At 35.3% G+C, this 25,222-nt stretch overlaps 1 protein-coding gene across 2 annotated transcripts in view; it reads right to left on the bottom strand.

Annotated features, from left to right (window-relative positions):
• The window catches only part of LOC127862272 (arylsulfatase B-like), a 30,015-nt gene extending 5,109 nt beyond the window's left edge, over positions 1 to 24,906 (bottom strand). Inside the window, exons 1-7 of one of the 2 annotated variants that reach the window (XM_052401333.1) lie at positions 24,857 to 24,906; positions 21,640 to 21,903; positions 20,977 to 21,163; positions 19,999 to 20,171; positions 15,783 to 15,894; positions 5,280 to 5,375; positions 4,187 to 4,436 (exon numbers count right to left, since the gene is read on the bottom strand). In XM_052401333.1, the coding sequence (XP_052257293.1) occupies positions 4,187 to 4,436; positions 5,280 to 5,375; positions 15,783 to 15,894; positions 19,999 to 20,171; positions 20,977 to 21,163; positions 21,640 to 21,903; positions 24,857 to 24,883 (1,109 nt within the window). In that variant the 5' untranslated portion in view covers positions 24,884 to 24,906. Of the gene's footprint in view, positions 1 to 4,186; positions 4,437 to 5,279; positions 5,376 to 15,782; positions 15,895 to 19,998; positions 20,172 to 20,976; positions 21,164 to 21,639; positions 21,904 to 24,675; positions 24,826 to 24,856 lie in introns of those variants that run through there. The other variant, XM_052401335.1, reaches the window with a different exon arrangement.
• Between the last annotated feature and the right edge of the window lie 316 nt (positions 24,907 to 25,222).

The raw sequence follows: 25,222 nt of genomic DNA, 5'->3' as shown, positions 1-25,222 counted from the left end.
TAGGTTTGTTAAAGTAACATTACTTCTCAAAATCTACGAAAATTTCGTACAATATTTCGTAAAATAATCTTAACCAATTAAAAATCAGTGTTTCTTGTGGTACATGTAATTGCCGAAATTTCAACGCCAGATGTGGTCTTATAAAAACAGATGTTTATAGATACAAAATGCTCGTTGTTTTTCCATCTTAATTTCCCGCAATGATATTTATTCATACGACACATGAACACTAACATGGTGTTCGTGTGTCGTATGAATAGATATATTCGCGGGAAATTAAAATGGAATTAATTGTGTCACAAATAAACAAAAACGAGCATTTTGTATCTACAAAAATCTATGTAATCATACCACATCTAGCGTTGACATTGTGGCTATTTCTATAAGGAACACTGATTGTTTAGGCGTTAACTTGTTTTTATGAAATACTCAACGAAATTTTAGTTGATTTTGAGCGTTATAGAGACTTTAAGTGTGTAATTGCAATAATCTAAAGTAACATGTGTAAATAGTTACAAAAATATATTAGCTAAACCGGAATCTATATTAGTGTGCATAAGCAAAAGAGATTAAATACAGGTGCAGTGCGTTTTGTGTTTTAGGCCACAATTCACAAACAAGAAAGGAGAGGGATTTCTGCAAGTGGGGCATACACATTACAGTATGGTAAAGAACATAAATAATGTTGTCATCGTCAATTTTCAGTAAAACTCGTGTTATTCTAAAGTCGCAAAATTAAGAAAAAAACATCCAAAATATGAATTATTCGAATTAAACATGATTATCCTCGTCTTTATTAACTTAAGATTGCAGTGCCATGTATAAGAATTTTATAGTGGTCTTACAACACAGAGTCAGTGGACATTTTAACATGATTTTATTTAACACGACTTTGATTTCATCAATTAAAATGGAACAACGTCAACTATTCATCGTCAAACTTTAAACAATATTTTGCAAAAGTGTTTACTGTTCTTGCTTATGCCTTAAATTAATACAGATATTAAACAGTTAAGAAATAAAGATAAAAAAAATATTCTGGAAAAAAACGGTGCAAACATAGACTTTAAACTAGCAAACTTGCAATTCAAACTATCAATAGAGAAATAAGCTTATACACTCAAGATGTGACTGGGTTAATGGGTTCAAAATTGCAATAACATAAAATAGCGGAGTTTGAAATAAAATATAAACAAAGAAGAGCTGTGTTTGTGAAACACAATGACCCCGACTACGCTTTGAAGTCCCACGGCAGCTATTTTAGTGGAAACAAGGTCCATAATTTTGCAAAAAGCATTGGACAAAAACGAACTCACACTTCATCTGTAAGTCATGCTGGTAGACTCAAACACCAAAGCTCGGCTCCATATCTGAAAGTGTTGCGTAAAAACAACTCCGGGAAAAGGTTATAATACAGATAATTTCCAACTCCAAGGCTCTTTACTTTGCCAAAAATTCCTGAAAGTTTTTCACTTCTAAAGGTCATATAGGTAGTCTCACATACCAAATATCAGCTTAATATCTGAACATTGCGTAAAAAAAAAAAAACATCCGGAAAACGGTTACTGTAAAGAAAATCTTTAATTCCAAGGCCCATAACTTCGCTAAAAATCAATGGACCGCAAAAAAAAACATAATTCATCTGTATGTCATGTAGCTAGATTCACATACCAAAAATCAGCCAAAAATTTGAAAGGTTGCGTAAAAGAAATCTCAGAAAAAAGGTTATAATACAGATCATTTTCAGGGTCGAAAGTTCTTAACTTTACCACAAATAAATGGACCGGAAAAAATGCCTGACTTCACCTGTATGACATGTATGTAAACTCACATACCATTATCAGCTCAATATCTGAAAGCGTTGCGTAAAAAAACTCAGAAAACGGTTTGTGTCACACTTGTGTCTCAAATCTCAGTGCCTTTTACTTTCTATAAATAGAGCTCGATAGGTCATTGTCGGCTCGGGTACTACTTATATGTAAATGTACTAAAACGTACCAGGTGATTTTAACGCTCAATCGGTCGTTGTCGGCTATTTCTTTGAAATTAATGATTTTAACATTAATGTCAATTTTCTGTTTAATTATCAAAACTATAAATATATTATCAAAACTCATACTTTAAAAGCATGTTGATGCAGTTTTTTTTTAAAGAGAAACTTGTTAAAGATAAACAATATCGTTTAACGATAATCGGTAGCACGTTTAACGACATCCGATTTTTGGCGGGAATACAACTTGGGTACAGTCTAGTATCGACAAGGTACGTTTAAGTATATTTACCATACCCGGGGTACATGTAAGTACACTTAAGAGTACCCGGGGTACATGTAAGTATATTTAAGAGTACCAGGGGTACATGTAAGTAGTAGGCGAGCGGACACTCACCAATCGATAATTAATAGAAGCTCCTAACTTAGATTACATCCCTTTAAAAACGTACTTCCATTGTCTAAAATAGACATTGTACCTACAAAATGAAAAACAAAAATTGTCTCTCTTTAAAGCTTACTACTTCCCTTGGCAACAATTTAGATCATTCAAAGGCCCGAATCTTTTTCGTTGAAAATCAATAGACCGGAACAAACGGTACACTTCAATCGGAAAACGCACTACCGGACGGACAGAAAAACGGCCACGGACAGACGAACCGATTGACGGACGAACAAGGCGACTGCTATATGCCACCCTACCTGGGGCATAGAGATCAGCTAAATATCGTAACGCATTGCGTAAATCTCCGGACAACTGTTATTATATAGACAATGTAAACGTCCAAAACCCAAAACTTCGCCAATATCAATGGACCGAAACGAATTGCACAATTCGTGTGTAGCTCATGTAGCTTACCACACATACCAAATATCGGCTCAATATCTGAAAGCATTGCGTAGAAAAACTGAGGCAAACGGTTATTATACAAAAAAGGTCAAAGTTCAAACTTCAAAGCCCATAACCTCGCGAAAATCAATGGACCGAATCGAATTGCACACTTCGTCTGTAGCTCATGTAGGTAGACTCACATACCAAATATCAGCTCAATATCTGACAGCGTTCCGGAAACAAATCCGAAATGCAATTATTAAATTGAAAATTGCCAAGTCCAGGACCGTGTCAAAAATCAATGGACCAGAACGAATTTTACACTTCATCTGTAGATCATGTAGGTAGAATCACACACCAAAAATCAACTCAATATTTAAAGGCGTTGCGTTAAAAACCTCCGAATAACAGAATGCCTGACGGACAGATGGACAGACGGACAGACAGTGCGAATCCTATATGCTACCCTACCGGTGCATAATTATCTCCCTTTCAAGTTTACTATTTCCCTTGGGGAAGAGATAGATCAGTCAAAGGCCTGTATCTTCGTCAAAGTCAAAGGGGTGTAACGAATTTTACACTTCATTTATTGGTGATGTAAGTAAATTCACATATAAAAAATATCAGCTAAATATCTGAAAGCGTTGCGTGAAAAACCTCCGGAAAACAGCATGCCATACGGATAGACAGACGGACACGAACGCACAGACAGACTGACGGACGGACAGTGCGACTGCTATATCCTGTCCTACCGGGTGCGTAAAAATCATCTCAATATCTGAAAGCGTTGCGTAAAAACTCCGGTAGGCCCATATCTTCGTTAAAAATAAACGGACCGGAACGAATTTTACACTTCATCAATTGGTCATGTAGGAAGACTCACATACCAAAATTCAGCTCAATATCTTAATTCCATTGCATAAAAAACCTTCAGAAAACTGAATGCCTGACGGACAGACGGACAGACAGTGCGACTGATAAATAACATCCTACCTGGAGCATAAAAAATCTTGAGGAAACATATAGGATTGAAAAATGTTATGAAAATAGTGTTTGTAACAAATACTATACATTTTTGCTTATGAAAGTCAATATGATTGCTGCAAATATTGACAGAAGAAAGACGACCTCAAGAGAAATGTTAGCATATGTTCAAATATCTGTTGCATAATTTATAAATGCTAAAAAAAGAAAATAAAAAGTACCACACCCCAAACGTTCATTTTGGTGTTGGGAATTATGCTCTTTCAGTTGTTCAGTGCTTTACAAAATGAGTAGGCAAGCCAAGCTATGCCCAAACTTTAATAAATGACAAAACAGTTTCTGCATAATCAACATCACACATTACTTTGTTTGGAACTTACTTGATTGCACTCCACTGGTCAAAGCCATCCAATGGTTTGGTTCCATTCAGATTCCCGCCGGCCAGTTTCACAAGCGTCGGAAACCAGTCAGTCACGTGCATGAGTCCGGGGGACGCAGATCCAATGATCTTATCACTGAGGAGCTTGCTGTGAATGAATCCCACACCGTGGGTCCCACCCTCCCAGAGCGACCCCTTCCAGCCTCGCAGCGGGTAGTTGTTACCACCGTCCAGGATCTGACCTCCATTATCTAATTACATCCAAAAAGTATAAGAGCTGTCCTCTGAATAAACGGGTTTTAATGCATGTGCGTTAAGTGTTGTCCTAGATTAGCCTGCGCAGTCCGCATAGGCAAATCAGGGATCACACTTTCCCCCTATTATTTATTTTTGCTAAGAAGAGACCATCTTTAAATGACAAATACCATAAAAAGCGGAAAGTGGCTTCCCTGATTAGCCTTTTAGCGGACTGTACAGGCTCATCTGGGACGACACTTTATGTGCACCGATTAATCCCTGTTTTCACAGAAAAAGGCTCATACAGTATTATGATTATAAACAAAGTAAAACTTAAGCTGTAACCAGCAAAAGAGGGCCTTATGAAGGAATTGGTCCATTACTTATGTCATAGAACTTACATCCAAATAGAATGACACACAACAAAAGCACTAGAGACAACAATCAAATACGCAACAAACACACACTAATGAAAGTAATGATTTTCAACTGGGATCAACACCTTCCAATGGTAAATGCAAAGCAATCACTGTTTTAAAGAAATCCCAAACTCACAGATGGCTCCAAGTTATTCATAAACATTAAAAGGAAAAATAAAACTGTAAATGTCCATAGATTCTAAAAAAAATCTTAATTTCAATGTAAGAACTAGTATTACTTTTAATAATTTCACTTTTTAACTACATGTATGAGTTTTTTGTTTTACAAAATATATTAAAGTTTGACAGGAAAAATAATTACATGTTATACTATTATAGCCCACAAAAAATATGTTTAATTTTGCAGTAAAGTGATGCACTAGCTCCATGACACGATTTATTTATCTTTATAAATCTGTCATCACAGACGTCACATACCGGTTGTGAAAATCATGACAGTGTTGTCCCAGAATCCTCTCTGCTGCATTGCCATGGCGATGTTCCCAACAGCTTCGTCCATGCACGAGACCATTCCTTGAACAGAAAAGGAACCAGTTGCATATTTTAATTTCAATTATATAAATCTAGCATTTTAAACAGTAATAAGTAAAATGAATCAGTTTCGTTCATTCGATAATTGTTAATATGGGGCCCTGTTTTACAATTTTTTATACATTATTTTATAACAAGAAATGAACTTTTGATAAAAAAAAAAAATTATCAAGAAATCAGGTTTTTACATTAAAAAATAATGTACTGACATCAAGATATGGTTATATTTTCAACAAGAGCTGTCATGGGACAGCGCGCTCAACTATTCAAGTGCTTGACAGTAAAACGTAAGCCATCATGGGGAAATTGATCAAATTATTCAATAAGGTCAAGGTAATAGTTCAGGTATATTTTCAACAATCTGTTGAACATTTGTTAAGACATAAAACAAACTAATAAGATTTTATTTCAAGTTTGATAGCAATAGCTATTAAAACAAGGGCTGTTTGTAAAACATGCATGCCCCCCTATATGGGCTATAAGTTGTAGTGACAGCCATTGTGAGAATACGTTTTTTGTCACTGTGAACGGTGGTGGTGGTGGTGGTGGTGGTGGTGGTGTAGTAGTAGTAGTAGTAGTAGTAGTAGTAGTAGTAGTAGTAGTAGTAGTAGTAGTAGAAGTAGTAGTAGTAGTAGTAGTAGTAGTAGTAGTAGTAGTAGTAGAAGTAGTAGTAGTAGTAGTTGTAGAAGTAGTAATAGGTGGTGGTGGTGGTGGTGGTGGTGGTGGTGGTGGTGGTGGTGGTGGTGGTGGTGGTGGTGGTGGTGGTGGTGGCGGCGGCGGCGGCGACGGCGGCGGCGACGGCGGCGGCGGCGGCGATGGTGGTGATTATAGGTCGATCATGGGTTTGTCAGATTTATTCAACGTTAACGATAATACGATAATGTTTTATTATTCTTCTAGTATAGTTCGCGTCTTCTTTTTATTTGCTTTAATTTCATCACCATTATAATTGCCGAATTCAACACCAACAACACCATCGACATCATCATGATTTACACCATAATGGAGAGCAGAATTAGTAGTAGTAGTAGTAGTGGTGGTGGTTGGTTGGTGGTTGTTGGTTGTTGGTGGTGGCGGTGGCGGCGGCGGTGGCGGTAGTAGTAGTAGTAGAAGTAGTAGTAGTAGTAGTAGTAGTAGTAGTAGTAGTAGTAGTTGTTGTTGTTGTAGTAGTAGTTGTTGTTGTAGTAGTAGTAGTAGTAGTAGTAGTAGTAGTAGCAGTAGAAGCAGTAGAAGTAGTAGTAGTAGTAGTAGTAGTAGTAGTAGTAGAAGAAGTAGTAGTAGTAGTAGTAGTAGTAGTAGTAGTAGTAGTAGTAGTAGTAGTAGTAGTAGTAGTAGTAGTAGTAGTAGTAGTAGTAGAAGAAGTAGTAGTAGTAGTAGTAGTAGTAGCAGTAGAAGTAGTAGAAGTAGAAGTAGTAGTAGTGGCAGTAGTAGTAGTAGTAGTAGTAGAAGTAGTAGTAGTAGTAGTAGTAGTAGTAGTAGTAGTAGTAGAAGTAGTAGTAGTAGTAGTAGTAGTAGTAGTAGTAGTAGTAGTAGTACTAGTAGTAGTAGTAGTAGTAGTAGTAGTAGTAGTAGTAGTAGTAGCAGCAGCAGTAGCAGTAGCAGTAGCAGTAGTAGTAGTAGTAGTAGTAGTAGTAGCAGTAGCAGTAGCAGTAGTAGTAGTAGTAGTAGTCAGGGGCGTAGCTGCTATTAGGCACAGCTTGCCCAGGCCAACAAATTTTTTTTTTAAACATGAAAAAAATAAAAATGCTTCAACTTCGAAAAACGCATTAAAATGTTGACTCTGAGAAGATAATGTGTTAGAAATCTGCATTTCATAATCCTCAGACAATGGATTCTGGTCGTGTTCAAAGGACATATCTTCCAATTATTAACACAACTTCTTTCTATGTGCATATTTCTAGCTCGCTTCTTTTCACGTTACTTGCTGATACAAGTTTACATAGATCTACATGTAGATCTACTTGTCTCCCTTTAAAAACTACAGTAAGTTGTAATCGATTATCGTTGGATTTTTAAGAAACATTTCGAATGATGTTTATGACCGCGGAAATTTAAAATGGACTTTTTGCCCCCGTATCCCGATCTATTGACTGAATCCGGGTCGGTTCGGTCCCTTGATGCCGAACAAAAACAACATTTTATTTCTCTGACAGTGAGATAAAACAGTAAAAGATCAAAGAAAAACAGGCCAAAGTCTTATATTTTCTTATCTTATTATTTGTCTACATTTGCTTTAAATCTCACCGCAGGCGTTATATGATTTCGAAATGTTCAGGTGGAGGACCCCCGAGCACCCCGTTTTTATGTATCGTATCCGGGCCTAAAGTTAAAAAAAATGCTAGCTTCGCCCCTGGTAGTAGTAGAAGTAGTAGTTGTAGTAGTAGTAGTAGTAGTAGTAGTAGTAGTAGTAGTAGTAGTAGGAGTAGTAGTAGTAGAAGTAGTAGAAGTAGTAGTAGTAGCAGTAGAAGTAGTAGAAGTAGAAGTAGTAGTAGTGGCAGTAGTAGTAGTAGTAGTAGAAGTAGTAGTAGTAGTAGTAGTAGTAGTAGTAGTAGTAGTAGTAGTAGAAGTAGTAGTAGTAGTAGTAGTAGTAGTAGTAGTAGTAGTAGTAGTACTAGTAGTAGTAGTAGTAGTAGTAGTAGTAGTAGTAGCAGCAGCAGTAGCAGTAGCAGTAGCAGTAGTAGTAGTAGTAGTAGTAGTAGCAGTAGCAGTAGCAGTAGCAGTAGTAGTAGTAGTAGTAGTCAGGGGCGTAGCTGCTATTAGGCACAGCTTGCCCGGGCCAACAAATTTTTTTTTTAAACATGAAAAAAATAAAAATGCTTCAACTTCGAAAAAACGCATTAAAATGTTGACTCTGAGGAGATAATGTGTTAGAAATCTGCATTTCATAATCCTCAGACAATGGATTCTGGTCGTGTTCAAAGGACATATCTTCCAATTATTAACACAACTTCTTTCTATGTGCATATTTCTAGCTCGCTTCTTTTCACGTTACTTGCTGATACAAGTTTACATAGATCTACATGTAGATCTACTTGTCTCCCTTTAAAAACTACAGTAAGTTGTAATCGATTATCGTTGGATTTTTAAGAAACATTTCGAATGATGTTTATGACCGCGGAAATTTAAAATGGACTTTTTGCCCCCGTATCCCGATCTATTGACTGAATCCGGGTCGGTTCGGTCCCTTGATGCCGAACAAAAACAACATTTTATTTCTCTGACAGTGAGATAAAACAGTAAAAGATCACAGAAAAACAGGCCAAAGTCTTATATTTTCTTATCTTATTATTTGTCTACATTTGCTTTAAATCTCACCGCAGGCGTTATATGATTTCGAAATGTTCAGGTGGAGGACCCCCGAGCACCCCGTTTTTATGTATCGTATCCGGGCCTAAAGTTAAAAAAAATGCTAGCTTCGCCCCTGGTAGTAGTAGAAGTAGTAGTTGTAGTAGTAGTAGTAGTAGTAGTAGTAGTAGTAGTAGTAGGAGTAGTAGTAGTAGAAGTAGTAGAAGTAGTAGTAGTAGCAGTAGTAGTAGTGGTAGAAGTAGTAGTAGTAGTAGTTGTAGTAGTAGTAGTAGTAGTAGTAGTAGTAGTAGTAGTAGTAGTAGTAGTAGTAGTAGTAGTAGTAGAAGTAGTACTAGTAATAGTAGTAGTAGAAGTAGTAGTAGCAGTAGTAAGTAGTAGTAGTAGTAGTAGTAGTAGTAGTAGTAGTAGTAGTAGTAGTAGTAGTAGTAGTAGTAGTAGTAGTAGTAGTAGTAGTAGTTGTAGAAGAAGAAGTAGTACTAGTAATAGTAGTAGAAGTAGTAGTAGTAGTAGTAGTAGTAGTAGTAGTAGTAGTAGTAGTAGTAGTAGTAGTAGAAGTAGAAGTAGTAGTAGTAGTAGTAGTAGTAGTAGTAGTAGTAGTAGAAGTAGTAGAAGTAGTAGTAGTAGTAGTAGTAGTAGTAGTAGTAGTAGTAGTAGTAGTAGAAGTAGCAATAGCAGTAGCAGCAGCAGTAGCAGCATTACAATACCAATACTTAAGAATGATCAAATGGGAAAAGGTAACCTAGCACTGGCAGTAAATATGGGGCTCATTTACAGGTCAGATTTGGAATCTCTGCTGTAAAATGAGATTTTGAATGAATTAAAGGGAGGCAAATCTGTAATAAAAAGAACATGCATAAACCGTAGTTGTTTCCCTTGTTTGAACCATGCTAAATCTTTAAAATGCCTATTTCCAGTAACTGTGACCTTCACCTGTGACCTTGACCTTTGACCTAGTGACCTTAAAATCAATAGGGGTCATCTGCGAGTCATGATCAATGTACCTATGAAGTTTCATGATCCTAGCCCCAAGCGTTCTTGAGTTATCATCCGGAAACCACCTGGTGGACAGACGGACGGACGGACCCACCGACCGACCGACCCGACCGACATGAGCAAAGCAATATACCCCCTCTTCTTCGAAGGGGGGCATAATAAATAAACTTTATCAAAATAAAGTAAATAAATATTTGTTTTTGTTTTTTTTAACCATGTTTCAAAGAAAAAAATATTCTTTTTGGGGTTGGGTAGGGGGGGGAGGTGATAGGGGTATAATGTGGGGTGTGGTCATTTATTATACGATCTTTCAATAAAAAAATGAAAAAAAAAAATTGTTTTTGTTTTGGGGGGGAGGGATTCTGAGTTGGGGCGAGGGGTATTGTTTGAGTGAAATCCATTGTGGTATTCAGGTAAGTGTTGTTTTGTCAAAGTATTAATAAAATCTGATAATAAATAAAGAAGTTATGGCAATTTAACTAAAATTTATTCTTTTGACCTTGAGAGTCAAGGTCATTCAAAGGTCAAGGTCAAATTGAACTTGCCAGGTACAGTACCCTCATCATAGTAAGAAAATATTTGAAGTTTGAAAGCAATAGCTTTGATACTTTAGAAATCAAGTGGATCTAAACACAAAATTTAACAAAATATTTAGTTCCTAAGACATAAAAGGGCCATAATTCTTACAAAATGCTTGATACAGTTGTCTGCTCTTGTTTATAGATTGGGGTCATGTTGGTAAAGAAGTTTGCAAAATATGAAAGCAACATGTCACGGGACATTGACAATATTTGAGGTGGTACGCAAACTTTAACATAGATTTATCAATAATATGCATATTCTAAATGGAAACAGGGCCATAATTCTTACAAAATGCTTGATACAGTTGTCTGCTCTTGCTTATAGATTGGGGTCATGTTGGTTAAGAAGTTTGCAACAAATAAAAGCAATATGTCAAGGAACATTGAAAATATTTGAGGTGGTACGCAAACTTTAACATAGATTTATCAATAATATGCATATTCTAAGTGAAAAAAGGGCCATAATTCTTACAAAATGCTTGATACAGTTGTCTGCTCTTGTTTATAGGCTGGGGTCATGTTGGTAAAGAAGTATGCAAAATATAAAAGCAATATATCATGGGACATATGAAAAAATTTGAGGTGGAACGCAAACTTTAACATTTGCACGCTCACGCTCACGCCGACGCCGGGGTGAGTAGGATAGCTTTATTAATATATATTTCATATATAATAGTCGAGCTAAAAATGAAGAAATATATTTTTATTAAGAAATTTTTTTTTGATATCAAGAAATACTGTTTATATTTTGATAACAAAAAACAGAATTCAATGAGGAGTTTCATGCTTAAAGCAACATGTTCCCAAGAAAATTGTCTGTTGAAGTGTGTTCAATAAATCAGTTTATTGTTGTCGACTCATTAAAATTTCATAACAAATAATAACATCTGAACAGGAACAGGTGGCATTTTAAAATAATAAGAATTCTTAATAACCTAAGTTCCACAGGCTTAAAGTATTGAACAAATAATTCAAGATGTATCTTGTTGCATTTAAATGATATGCTATTTGAGTCTTTGATAATCAGGAATATGTAGCTATTTCTGAACAATCTATATTCTGACCAAAAATCAAATATTTCTTTATATCAAGTAATTAAATCTTTTTATCAATAATTCATTTTCTTGAAATCAAGTAATTAAATCTTTTTTATCAATAATTCATTTTCTTGATATCAAGAATTTATACTAATAATTTGATTTCTCTATATTAAAGGTGCCTTTTCACATTTTGGTTGACAAAAATTTAAAAAACAAGAGCACCGCCTTGCGGGTGCAGACCGCTCATCTATTTTCTTTTTAAAGGTGAAGGGACTTTCATTTTCAATCACAAAGGAGGGAGGGGTGGAGTGAAGAGGGGTGTAAAGTGTGGGGGTGTGGACATTAATTACATTATCTTCCAAAAATGTGGAAAAAAAATGCAAAAAAAATAATAAAATCGGGGGGAGGGGGTAGGGGGTGGACGGTATTTCAAACATAAAATAATAAAAATAAATATTTGTGTTTTTTAACCGTTTTAAAAAAAAAATGGGGGGGGTGGGGTGGGGGGCGGGGTATAGTGTGAGGGTGTGGTGGTCATTTGTGAGATGATTTTTAAAAAAAAAAATTAAAAATTAGGGGGGGGATTTGGGGGGGGAGGGGAGGTGGGATGGGGGGGGATTCTTCGGTGCGATGGTTGGACGGTATTTCAAACATAAAATAATAAAAATAAATATTTGTGTTTTTTAACCGTTTCAAAAAAATTAAATTGGGGTGGGGTGGGGGGGCGGGGTATAGTGTGAGGGTGTGGTGGTCATTTGTGAGATGATCTTAAAAAAAAAAAAAAATAGGGGGGGATTTGGGGGGGGGGGGGGGGAGGGGGGGGTTAGGGGGGATTCTTGGGTGCGATGGTTGGACGGTATTTCAAACATAAAATAATATAAATAAATATTTGTGTTTTTTAACCGTTTCAAAAAAAAAAAAATTAGGGGGTGGGGTCAGGGGGGGGGTATAGTGTGAGGGTGTGGTGGTCATTTGTGAGATGATTTTTAAAAAAATTTAGGGGGGGGGATTCAGAGGGGGGGGGGGGAGGGCAAGGGGGATGGTTTGGGTGGAGTCTATTGTGGTATGTCAGGTAAGAGTAGTTTTGTCAAAGTATCAATCAAATCTAATCATAAATAAAGAAGTTATGGTAATTTTAGCAAAATTTAATAATTTGACCTTGAGAGTCAAGGTCATTCAAAGGTCAAGGTAAAATTCAACTTGCCAGGTACAGTAACCTCATAATAGCGTGAAAGTATTTGAAGTTTGAAAGCAATAGCCTTAATACTTTAGAAGTAAAGTGGATCGAAACACAAACTTTAACCATATATTCAAAGTTACTAAGTCAAAAAAGGGCAATAATTTCGTAAAAATGACAACCAGAGTTATGCAACTTGTCCTTTTACTGTACCCTTATGAGAGATTGCGAGTGTTCCAAGTATGAAAGCAATATCTATGATACTTTAGGGGTAAAGTGGACCAAAACACAAAACTTAACCAAATTTTCAATTTTCTTAGTATAAAGGGCCCATAATTCCGTCCAAATGCCAGTCAGAGTTACATAACTTTGCCTGCACAGTCCCCTCATGATAGTTAATAAGTGTTGCAAGTATGAAAGCAATAGCTTTGATACTGTAGGAATAAAGTGGACCTAAACACAAAACTTAACCAAATTTCAATTTTCTAAGTATAAAAAGGGCACATAATTCTGTCAAAATGCCAGTCAGAGTTACATTACTTTGCCTGCACAGTCCCCTTATGATAGTTAGTAAGTGTTGCAAGTATGAAAGCAATAGCTTTGATACTTAAGGAATAAAATGGACCTAAACACAAAACTTAACAAAAAATTTCTATTTTCTAAGTATAAAAAGGGCACATAATTCTGTCAAAATGCATGCCAGAGTTATCTAACTTTGCCTGCCCAGTCCCCTCATGATAGTAAGTAAGTGTACCAAGTTTGAATGCAATAGCATTGATACTTTCTGAGAAAAGTGGACCTAAAAGCAAAACTTAACCGGACGCCGACGCAGACGCAGACGCCGACAAGGTGATGACAATAGCTCATATTTTTTTTTCAAAAAGTAGATGAGCTAAAAATGTTTTAGAGATGCAAATTTTTGTTGTAGTTATGATATTTGTGAGGAAACATTAATGCTGAACATTAACCATGCTCTAAAATATCCATTATATTTAAAAACATGAAAATTATAAAGCGTTGCAACGAGAAACGATTGAATAATTTGAAGAGTTATGTTGTTGTTGTTATATTTTGTGATACTACCAGGATTGCTTAGATAAAGTATAAAATACCTCATTCATTGTATGAGCATGGATGGCCAAGTGGTATAAGCGATAGACTTTTAGTCCAGGGGTCAGTGGTTCGAGCCCAGTTGAGGGTTACTTTTTTTCTTTCTTTAATTTCATTCTTGTTTTTAATAACAAACTTCAATACATGTCAAACTCTGTGGAAAAAAACTTTAAATAGTGTGAGAAGTTCTGAGAATTTGATTTCTTGACATCAATACTTTAATAATGATATCAGTAATGTGATCTCCTATTATCAACAAGAAAGAAGGATTTTCTGATACACAAACATGATTTAATATTAAGAATTAAATCTTCTGATATAAAAAAAACAAGGTCTGTTTGTAAAACATGCATGCCCCCCATATGGGCTGTCAGTTGTAGTGGCAGCCATTGTGTGAATACGTTTTTTTTGTCACTTGGACTTTTAACCGAGTGACCTGAAAATCAATAGGGGTCATCTGCCAGTCATTATCAATGTACCTATGAAGTTTCATGATCCTAGGCCTTATTATTCTTGAGTTATCATCAGGAAACCATTTATCTGTTTCGAGTCACTGTGACCTTGACCTTTGACAAAGTGACCTGAAAATCAATAGGGGTCATCTGCAAGTCATGATCAATGTACCTATGAAGTTTCATGATCCTAGGCGTAAGCATTCTTGAGTATTCATCCGGAAACCATTTAAGATATTGCAAAACTTTAACCAATGTTAAAGTTTTGGACAAACACAATTAATAAATCACTGTGACCTTGACCTTTGACCTAGTGATCTGAAAATCAATAGGGGTCATCTGCCAGTCATGATCAATGTACCTATGAAGTTTCATGATCCCAGGCGTAAGCATTCTTGAGTTATCATCAGGAAACCATTTTACTGTTTCGAGTCGCTGTGACCTTGACCTTTGACCTAGTGAGCTGAAAATCAATAGGGGTCATCTGCCAGTCATGATCAATGTACATATGAAGTTTCATGATCTTAGGCCTAAGCATTCTTGAGTTATCATCCGGAAACCATTTTACAATTGAGTCACTGTGACCTTGACCTTTGACCTAGTGACCTGAAAATCAATAAGGGGTCATCTGCCAGTCATAATCAATGTACCTATGAAGTTTCATGATCCCAGGAGTAAGCGTTCTTGAGTTATCATCCGGAAACCATCTGGTGGACGGACAGACGGACCAACCTACCGACATGAGCAAAACAATATACCCCCTCTTCTTCGAAGAAGGGCATAATCAATTACCTGATATCAACAATTGACTTCTTGATAAGAGAAAATCAATTGTTTTACATACAAATTAATCTTTTTATATAAAAATATAATTTTGATCAATAATTTCAATAATTGATATAAAAAAAGGAAAAAAGGAAAACGGTGCCCCATATGTTTTAGACTGCTTCACCTATGCATGAGAGCATTTCTAACAGAAAGTACACATGTATGAATATACATTACATTGTATATTGGTCATATGCCATTATTGTCAATAAAATTCTGTAATGCTTTGTTGAGTTGGCGCTGGTTTATTTCTATCTAGCTAGTAACCAGATTTTAAACATGACTTTGTATGGAACTTGTCAGTATGAATACTGTTTACAATTTTTTGGTTGCAAGACAAATTCAAAGCTGCTTACACCTTTTAGTGCCAAAGTTATATGACAGGCAGAATTTTTTAAACTGAGATAGCATTCTAGAAAAATCCGAAACACTATTAATATCATTGATTTCCTTATGGTTGTTTGCATAAATTGTATCACTTCTTAACCAGTATATGCTTAGTGCTTTCTTTAAATCATGTTTGTATATCAACAGATCATTTATTGTGGTTACAGTTAATTTTGTAGAAATTAAATTTCATGGATTCATGAAATCTAGTAATTGTTTTATCTTAAATTCATGGAATTTCGGCAATGTCTGATATAAGACTTTGTGCATCAACATGGTATGAACATGTGATTTCATGTTTAAGCAGACCAACGAAAATCCACAAAAATTAGTGTCTGACAAATAATGATGGTTTCAAAGTACTTCTATATACTAAAATTGTATTTTATTACTTTTTAGATATACCTTAAATATATTAATTAAATAAGGATTTTAAATTTAAATATTTCGAGTTTCACTTAAGGTGAAAAAGTTTGTGGAACCTGTACCCTGGTTCATCCCATAGCACACATTACCTGCATATGTTCTACGGTCCCTGTCATTGATAAACCAATACTGCTCCTCATAAATTTCTGGGACTTGCAGTGGGGAATGCACAGCTTGGAATGGAACGTAGATGAACAAGGGCTGAAGAAAACAAAATCGCTCACAAAATGATAAAAACATAACTAGTTCATTGATTATGAGTTATGAAAGTTTAACAATGTTACACGCTGCTTTAGAGATCATTTGCGATAAAGAGTATTGCAATGTAATAAAATCATAGATTTGTGTGATTTTTTCTCTTGGAAACATTTAAAGTCAAGAGAAAAAAAATTAATGACCGATGATTAATGTTATCAATAAACTAAACTTAAAAAAAAAACGCGTAACCCCACGCCACATAGATGTTATATTAAAAGGCAATATTGGGTGGGCAAGGCCTATGTTGGTGGGACCCCGCGGTGGGTAATGTGGACATGGATGGTCAAGATAGACCGTGTTGTCATAAGAGATGTTGAGTATTAATTTGAATTCAATTGGTGAATAAATGAAGAAGTTATGGTATAGCAAAATTTTGGGTTGGCGTGATCTATGTGGGCCGGGCATCCCAGGGTTGGTAATGGGGCCATGCATAGTTGAGATTGACCGTATTGTCATAAGAGAAGTTCAGTATCAATTAGAAGTGAATCGGTGTAGAAATGAAGAAGTTTAGTAAAACAAGAGATGTGTTTGTCAGAAACACAATGCCCTCTACTGCACTGATTTGAATTTAAAAAAATAACTTTGACCTTGAAGGATGACCTTGACCTTGACTTTTCACCACTCAAAATGTGCAGCTCCATGAGATACGCATGCATGTCAAATATCAAGTTGCTATCTTAAATATTGCAAAAGTTATGGCCAATGTTAAAGTTTTCGGACGGACGCACAGACTGACTGACGGACAGTTCAAGTGCTATATGCCAGGGGCATAAAAATGAGTAAAAATCTCTGACCCGTCCCCATCCCAACCCCAATAACTTTTGACAAAGGGGTCAGATCAAAATTCCAAATGCATTGTCGCACATATACCTATAGCTACCATGTGTTTAAGTTTCATGGTTCTAGTGCTAATAGTGTAGGAGGAGATAGTGGCCAGGACGAACAGATGAACGCACAGACAGCGGAGATAACCACATCATGGGAATAATCAATGATAAATAAGAATCAAAGTACTGACAGTACTGGTATGACAATGCTTTTGAAGAGGATGGATATAAAAGCATCAATTTAAGTCTATCTACATCACCACAATTGTGTATGTGGGTAAGAAAATTTTGGGTGCGAAAAAAAAATTGGGAACGAAAATTTTGGGTACCAAAAAATTGTGCCAAAAACAAAATTTGGGTACGAAACAAAATTTGAGTACAAAAAAAATTTGGGTATGAAAAAAAAATTGGGTACGAAAAAAAGCTGGGTCCGAAAAAAACAGTTGGGTACAAAAAAAATGTGGGTACAAAATATTTGGGTACAAAAAAGAATTTGCTTAAACAAAAAAATTGGGTAAGAAAAAAATGTGGGTACAAAAAAAAAATTGGGTACGAAAAAAAAGGGTACAAAAAAAAATTTGGGTAAGAAAAAAATGTGGGTACGAAAAAAGTTGGGGATTAAAAAAAATTGGGATACAAAAAAAATCGGAAGATATATGCCCCCGAAAAACGCTTTTTCCGAACCTAAACGCAGATTTTGAAACCCAAAAGCGGACCTTAAGTTCAAGGTTAAGGTCAAAGGGGTCAAAATTTGTGTGCGTATGGAAAAGCCTTGTCCATATACATACAGATAAAGGTTACATCTGAAGCAAAATAGAAGTTATGAGCATTTTTCGAGCGGAAACACAATTTTTGATGATTCAAGGGCCTCAGGGCCCTCAATCTATCAAATCTGCCACCGAATTTCGGCGGCAGTCCCCCACCTGAAAAGTATACTTTTTTCCCCTTTTGGGGGGAAAAATTCCCCCTAAAAAAAAAAAAAAAAAAAAAAAATTTTTTTTTTTTTTTTTTTAATAGAAAGATGTGTCTCATGATTATAATATCTCAATTCTATTTCAATTTAATCTTTTCAAACATAATAAATTATGAAAAATGCAATGAATATAGTGCAAACATGTACAAATGAAATAATGAGAGAGTAAGTAAAAAAATCCCCAAAAAAGGGAAACGCCGCGAAAATTCCCCCTCCTAAGGGCTGCGGACCCCTTCCCCCAAAGTAGTGTGAGGGCCCTGGGCCGTAACTCAAAAGTGCCTGGGTAAATTTGGCTGATTATCACAATTAACCTAGATTTTATTGCCTTACACATTTTTATGAAGTTTGGTGAAGATCCGATGACAATTGCTGGAGTTATTGAGCGAAAATGAGGAAAAAAATCAATTTTTCGATGATTCAAGGGCTGTAACGCAGGAGTGTCTTGGTCAATTTGGCTGATTATCAAATATGACCTAGATCTCATGACCTTACACATTTTCATGAAGTGTGGTGAAGATCTTATGACATTTGCTCGAGTTATTGAGTGGAAACGTGAAAAAACACAATTTTTCGATGATTCAAGGGCTGTAACTCAGCAGTGCCTGGGTCAATTTGGCGGATTATTGAACTTGTCCTAGATGTTATTGTCTTACACATTTTCATGAAGTTTGGTGAAGATCCTATGAAATTTGCTTGATTTATTGAGCGGAAGCAAGAAAAAAAAAAAATTTACGATGATTCAAGAGATGTAACTCAGCAGTATCTGGGTCATTTTGGCCAATTATCGAACTTGACTTAGTTGTTATTGCCTTACACATTTTCATGAAGTTTGGTGAAGATCTGATGACAATTGTTCGAGTTATTGAGTGGAAACAAGAAAAAACAAATTTTACGATAATTCAAGGGCCGTCACTCAAGGGTGACTAAGTCAATTTTTCCGATTATCGAACTCGACCTAGATGTTATTAACTTACACATTTTCATGAAGTTTGGTGAAGATCTTGCTTGACTTATTGAGCGGAAACTTATCCAGACGGAAAGACTAACTAACTGACTCACTAACTGCATGACTAACTAACGGACAGTGCAATTTTAATATGCCCCCAGAACCTATGTTCTGGGGGCATAAAAACAAGAGCACCGCATAACGGGTGCCATGCTCGGCTACGGGTGCAGTTTGAATAAATGAAAGCTTGTCAGAATTTTATTTTTTAAGGTCAGAGTGACCTTGACCTTTGACCTAGTGACCCAAAAATAGGTGAGGCATGTAGAACTTATCAAGGTGCATCTACATATGAAGTTTCAAAGTTGTAGATGGAAGCAATATGAATTTGATTTTAGAGCCAATGTTCAAAACCTTAACACAATGTTAAGGTTTTAGCACGACACGGACAGAGGACGTCGGACGGCGGACATCACCACAAGCTGGCTATGACAATACTTCCGGTTTTCTCCAAAAACGCAGAGCTAAAAATTGGGTACAAAAACTTTTACGTATGAAAAAAAAGTTGGGGGTACAGAGAAGTAGTACCCATGGACCTCTCTATAAATTTGGAAGAGGACGGGAACCAAGCTGCCTTTACATTTATCAATGGCCCAAGGGTAGGTAATGTGGACATGGATTGTCGAGATACACCGTGTTGTCATAAGAGATGTTCAGTATTAATTTGAAGTCAATTGGTGAATAAATGAAGAAGTTAACACAAAATTGTGGGCCCCAACCCAACCCCCAAAAGTTATAATCATGTGCGTCACATGTTGTTAGTAAAATGTTGGGGTTTTTACCCATTTTACCCATTTATTTACCCATTACTTTTGACCCAGGGGTCAGATCAACAGCGTGGAGATAATTAGCAACTTACTTAGAACATGTCATGGCACAATATAAAAACGGCGCATCATGTATTTCATTTCAGGAAAAAACGGTGCTATATAAGATAACATTGGTGCTTACTGAGCCACCAAGGTGTGATACAGGGTAAAAATAATACTTTAATTACGTTGTATCACACTATATAGAGTTTGGAAAAGCCATTACGCTAATTATTTACCAGAGCAGTCTTCAGGGAATACTGAGATTATTTCATGTTTGTTTCCTGTTTAGTCTACACAGGCTAATCTGGAAATCCAGCATATGCAGAAAGTGTCGTCCCTGATTAGCCCTGATTGTTCGGACAGCACATGCTAATCTGGGATGACACTTTAAGCACATGCATTAAGCCAAGTTTTGCAAGGAGGCTGCTCTACCTTATCATCTTCGTGTTTACTGATGATATCAATGACTCGGTTGGCAAACAAATGTGTGGAGTAGAACCCCTTGTACTGGTCAGCTGGATCGGTGTTGTTCCTCAGATCTGTGCCACACATTTTCCCGTAACAGCGGTAGTGGGTGTAGTAATCTTCACTGCCGGTCAGATAACCTTGCAATGACAAAGAAAACTGATAATAAAAAAACATCTTGTGCAAATGTTTTCATGAAGATAAATAATGTATTGGTAAACAAAACAAGAATTTACTATGGTCACGCATGCATAAAAATTGCATATTATTAACCCTATTTCTTTAAAATGTAGTAACTGAGTCAAACAATTCATATTACCTTTTTCAAGCACTTATTTATTAAGTATAAATGATATATCAATGGATTTTAATGATCAATGCTAAAAAATACAGCATTTGAAGCGCAAGCACCTCAGTGAAAACTGTATTACATTACTGTGCTGACATCAAAAGAGTGCATGCATTAAGCTGTACTTTCTGTTCACTTTTAACCATAAAGATTTCACTTTGCCTGCTAATTTTCCCACCAAAGTGTCCCATGTAAACTGCATATATTTTTATGTATTGAGTATTTAGAAATAAACATACCTTTATAAAAGTCTTCATTAGATAAATATTGTTGAAAACATAATATTATTTTTGAAAATAAAACAATCAGACAACAGGACCTATAATAATTGTTGTGGCAATTTTTAAAAGACTGCATATTGGCCATGTTTTCTCATCCTACCAATTTGACTCTTAAATTTTCAAAAATGTGCTATGTAATGTCTCTAATACGCCTATTACAATTTTAGATTTAACATAACGTTAAAAACAAATATATAACAAAACAACAGCAAATCTGACTGTCTCTCTGCAATATGTAAATTTAAACTCTTCACTTTTTTAGTCTAAGAAAATTTCAGATTTTTGGCAAAAGGCCTTACTTGTGATGCCACCTACCAAAATAGCTGTCAAATCCACGACTGGTTGGCAAGTAATCTTTGGTGTAGAAGCCGATGTGCCACTTTCCAACAGCGTGAGTAGCGTACCCAGCCTCTCGGAGTTTATCAGCAATTGTTGGGCTGTCCAGGGGAAGGCCATTGCGCTGGGGAGGCCATATTATTCCATGCTGAAGTCCCGTATGAATCTGAGGATTTAGACATCACACAGACATTTATGTGAAGTTTGAAATAATATTTATTTACTGGAAAAAAATAATTTTATTTTTGGTGCTTTTTCTTGTCAAATGTTTAATGTTGATTCTACAAGACTTTGAACATGTATCACAGTTGTTTGAATATTTCTAATTTATATCAGACGTTGGACCATTTTAAGTAAAGACTCCCTTACTATGCTGTAGACTTATTAAGTTTCAAAGATAATTTTAAAGAAAGTGTAAAAGATGTTACAATTTCCTACATTAATGTGAAACAAACTAATCTCCTATTTAAATAAGTCCCATGTACACGACACAATAAAAATAAAAATAACTTGTGGTATATGTATTGGAATGTTTATATGAAGTTCAAATTTATGGATTCACAGGTATCAATGTAAAAATCTTTTTTGGCACCTTATATTTGTTTATCATTGGTCTGTCCAAGAGTAAATTTTAAAACCAACCTGGTACCTCCCAGATAGAAGCTGACTCCTGGTTGGTGTGCATATTGGCTGCACATAGTAGTTCTCTAGTCTTACTCCACCATGAGCCAAGTTATCCAAGTTTGGGGTTCGAATCTCGGAACCATGGTAACCAATGTCATGGAAACCGTAGTCATCAGCAACAACTAAAAGAATGTGCGGTTGCTTGGCTTCACAGGTGGATATAATGAGCACAATTAAAGCACTCAATGTAACCAAATTGGTCAACAGCATCCTTGACTGGCCCTATCAGTCAAAAAAACATTATGATAAAAAAATGTGTAGTTAATTGAAATTGCTAAATTATTAAACCATGATTTATACACAGATATGTTTAATATTGGATGAAGATATCTGACACAGCTATGAATTCATATCTCACTTCTTTTTACATGTACCTAGAGTTCAAATGGATTACTCTTTTATAAGTATTGAAAGTTACAAATGGATACCTAATATATAGCTTTTTTGAAAATGTAATATGTTATAAGCTTAAAAAAAACTGAACCAGAAAATTTAGCAAAGCAGACTCTGACACAGATATTAACAAGTCAAGCTAAAAAAAATTTGATTGCTGTTTGATAAATGTTTTGTTTTAAAAAAAGTCACACTTTCCTAAGCTAAAAGGTATTAACAACAAAGTAAAATTTAAAACTAAGTATTTATAATTTCCACGCTATCAAGCTATTCATAGCTTAACCCATAGAGTGTCAGATTTGTTACTACAAATGCATTACAAATCTGAGACTCTATGGGTTAAGCCATGAAAAGCTTGATAGCGTGGAAATAATAAATAGTGACAGGAGTTTTATGAGGCTTGGGGGAAATGAGCTTTCGAATATGGGGAAAAACATGAAAACACTAGATTAATGACAACTACAACTTAAGAATTTTTTAAAGGCCATGTGTGAATATAAATTTTTAGGTTATAACAACCACTCAATGTTGAATTTTAAAACGTGTTAGTGATTTTTTAGTTAACAGCGATGCTTTCCCTGCACACAGATAGAGAAAGAAAGAAAAAAAGTGTCAATTAACTGAAATATGTCTTCCAGTTAATCAAGATGTGTTTTTTATAGAATATGGCAATGTACATCATTTTTTGTGTTCATGTTTACTGTAAACAAGAAGGGATAGAACTGGGCCTGACTTGTTTTGCAACTTAAGGTTGCGCACCCCTGATTGGCACATATCCAAATATAATCTAATTAATTATTTTCTTAATCAGCATCATTTCACTGAACTACATGCAAATTTGTAAGTAGGCTTTCCATGCTTTTTAAAAAAAATATACCGATTTTTTCAAAACCACCCCCACGCTCGGCATTTGTCCAGTTTATTTTCACCCCTGGGGTATATAAAAGTTCCATAATTCATTTAAATTTCCAAATATGGGCATGCAGTTGGTGTGTACAGATACAGTAAAGGTGTTTAAAGTTTAAACAAGATGAAATAAGTATTCTTTTACAAACATTTATTTTTTACAAATTTTTATCCATAGAAGAGCGCCATGAAATGTAAGTGATTTCAGCCCAGTAAAAATTGGGTTGGTTAAAAACAAAGTGTCATAAAATTCAAAATAGTATAATTTAAGTAATATTTTGAACTTGTTTTTATAGATACACTATATACAGCAAAAATACCAAGAAATAGAGAGATTTACGGTTTACTTTTTTAAATAAAAATAAAAATGCAACATGCATGATTCGTATTTTCAGCAGTAAATCACCCAATTTAGCCATAACGTTGTTTGAATTTTAAAATTGAAGAATATGCATAAAAATTGCAACATATTTAACATAATAAACATAGCTTATATGCTATATTTGATCAAATTTTGTTAGAAAATAATTAAAATACGCCGCAAAAAGTATGCGATGCCGGCAGGATTCGAACCTGTGCGGGAAGATCCCAAAATATTTCTAGTCTATCGCCTTAACCACTCGACCACGACAACTTCACATTAGCTAAAGCTCAAATTAGATATAAATAAATAAACAGTTAAAAAGGGCAAAAGGCTCTGCGATCTTTGAAGAAATCGCAAAATTGTATTTTTCAGATGTTATTTGGTATAAATATTTTATATAAAGTCAATTTTAATTGTGCAAATACTGTATTATAAAGAAATTATATAAACATAAATCAAATTCAAAGTTTGAAGAAAAAAAAGTCATCTCTCGGAAATAACTGATCATTGAAGATCGGCAATGATCGTAAAATGAATCGCGAGAATCATTAGGGGTGCGCTACCTTAAGTCCTATATAGGCTAGGTACTTTACCAGGTTGTTTTTCTTGAATGCTATCAGCTTTTACAAGTACATACGCACAGCTCAGAGTTCTTCCTGGTAAAGCCTTTTTTCATTTAAAACAATTTTGTCTCACGTTTGTCTATGAACCGAATGCATTGTAAAAAAACACAATACCTGTAATTATCCTTGATAATACTTGCAACATTAACTATTTTCTGATAAAAATAAATACAAAACATACATATATATATATATCACTAATGTGCAAATTAAAAACAACTTACATGATATTGGGGGCTAACATTATATTGATATTAATCCAAAGTTTCAAACACATCAGCAGTTCATTTAAATGTGCAAGTTTTTGCAATGGAACAACCTGAGTATTCTGAATCTGAATCGGAAAATACGCTACCTATACATTATCTCCGAAATCCTAGATAGGTCTTGAGTCTTATCAAACAATCTTATCAACCGACTATCTCCGGAACCTCCATAAGATAGATTGAATTGTCAATTCAAATCTTCGGCTTTGGGTTTGATAATGTTTTTGGTGCAAAAGTTTTTGTTTGGAGTATTTCTTCACAAATGACAGGTAAATTGATGATGATGATAACAGGTATTGTCCTTGTTACCATGTATTAGGTAACTGATTGAACCTGATTTTATTGACGTACATGAGACAATTTTTTAACATGAAATTTGGTTTTGTTAGGAAAAACTCTAAGAATATACTCATAAAAGCTCAGTGCATTCAAGAAGAACTACCTGGATCCTGGAGGGTCAAGATCTGGGTGGGAGTTGATTATTGCAACTACGGTACTTGGCAAAGCACACTTCAGTAGCGCTCAATGCAACAAATGTAATAGTACAACATATAAACTGCTGTTTTAAGTTCTGAAGTTTATATAATAGGGTCTTCAAACGGTACGAGAGTGGTATCGCTTACAGTCGTTTTTGCTGCTTGCATTGTCATATGACAAGTGACTTTGTTTATCACTAAACAAATGGCTACATAGGAAATAAGGGAGGTAAACCATTTTACATGAACGGTTGCAATAAACTAAGTGAATAAGTGAACTCCATGTCGACAACTTCCGATTGTATTCTAGACCGTCATTTTATTCACATAAATGATATTCACAAGTTTATAGCATGAATAATGACGAATCTCCATTAACCGTTTACATATTGTTAAAATAACATGTTCTCATTATGCTGTGAGGAACTAGATCATATTATGGATAAAAATTATTTAGACACAGCGACACATTATTCACACAGTTTTGAGAATATATATGTTTATTTTATTATT

Source organism: Dreissena polymorpha, chromosome 16, assembly GCF_020536995.1.
Source record: "Dreissena polymorpha isolate Duluth1 chromosome 16, UMN_Dpol_1.0, whole genome shotgun sequence".
Lineage (NCBI taxonomy): Eukaryota > Metazoa > Mollusca > Bivalvia > Myida > Dreissenidae > Dreissena > Dreissena polymorpha.
This window is presented reverse-complemented; position numbering and strand designations above follow the sequence as displayed.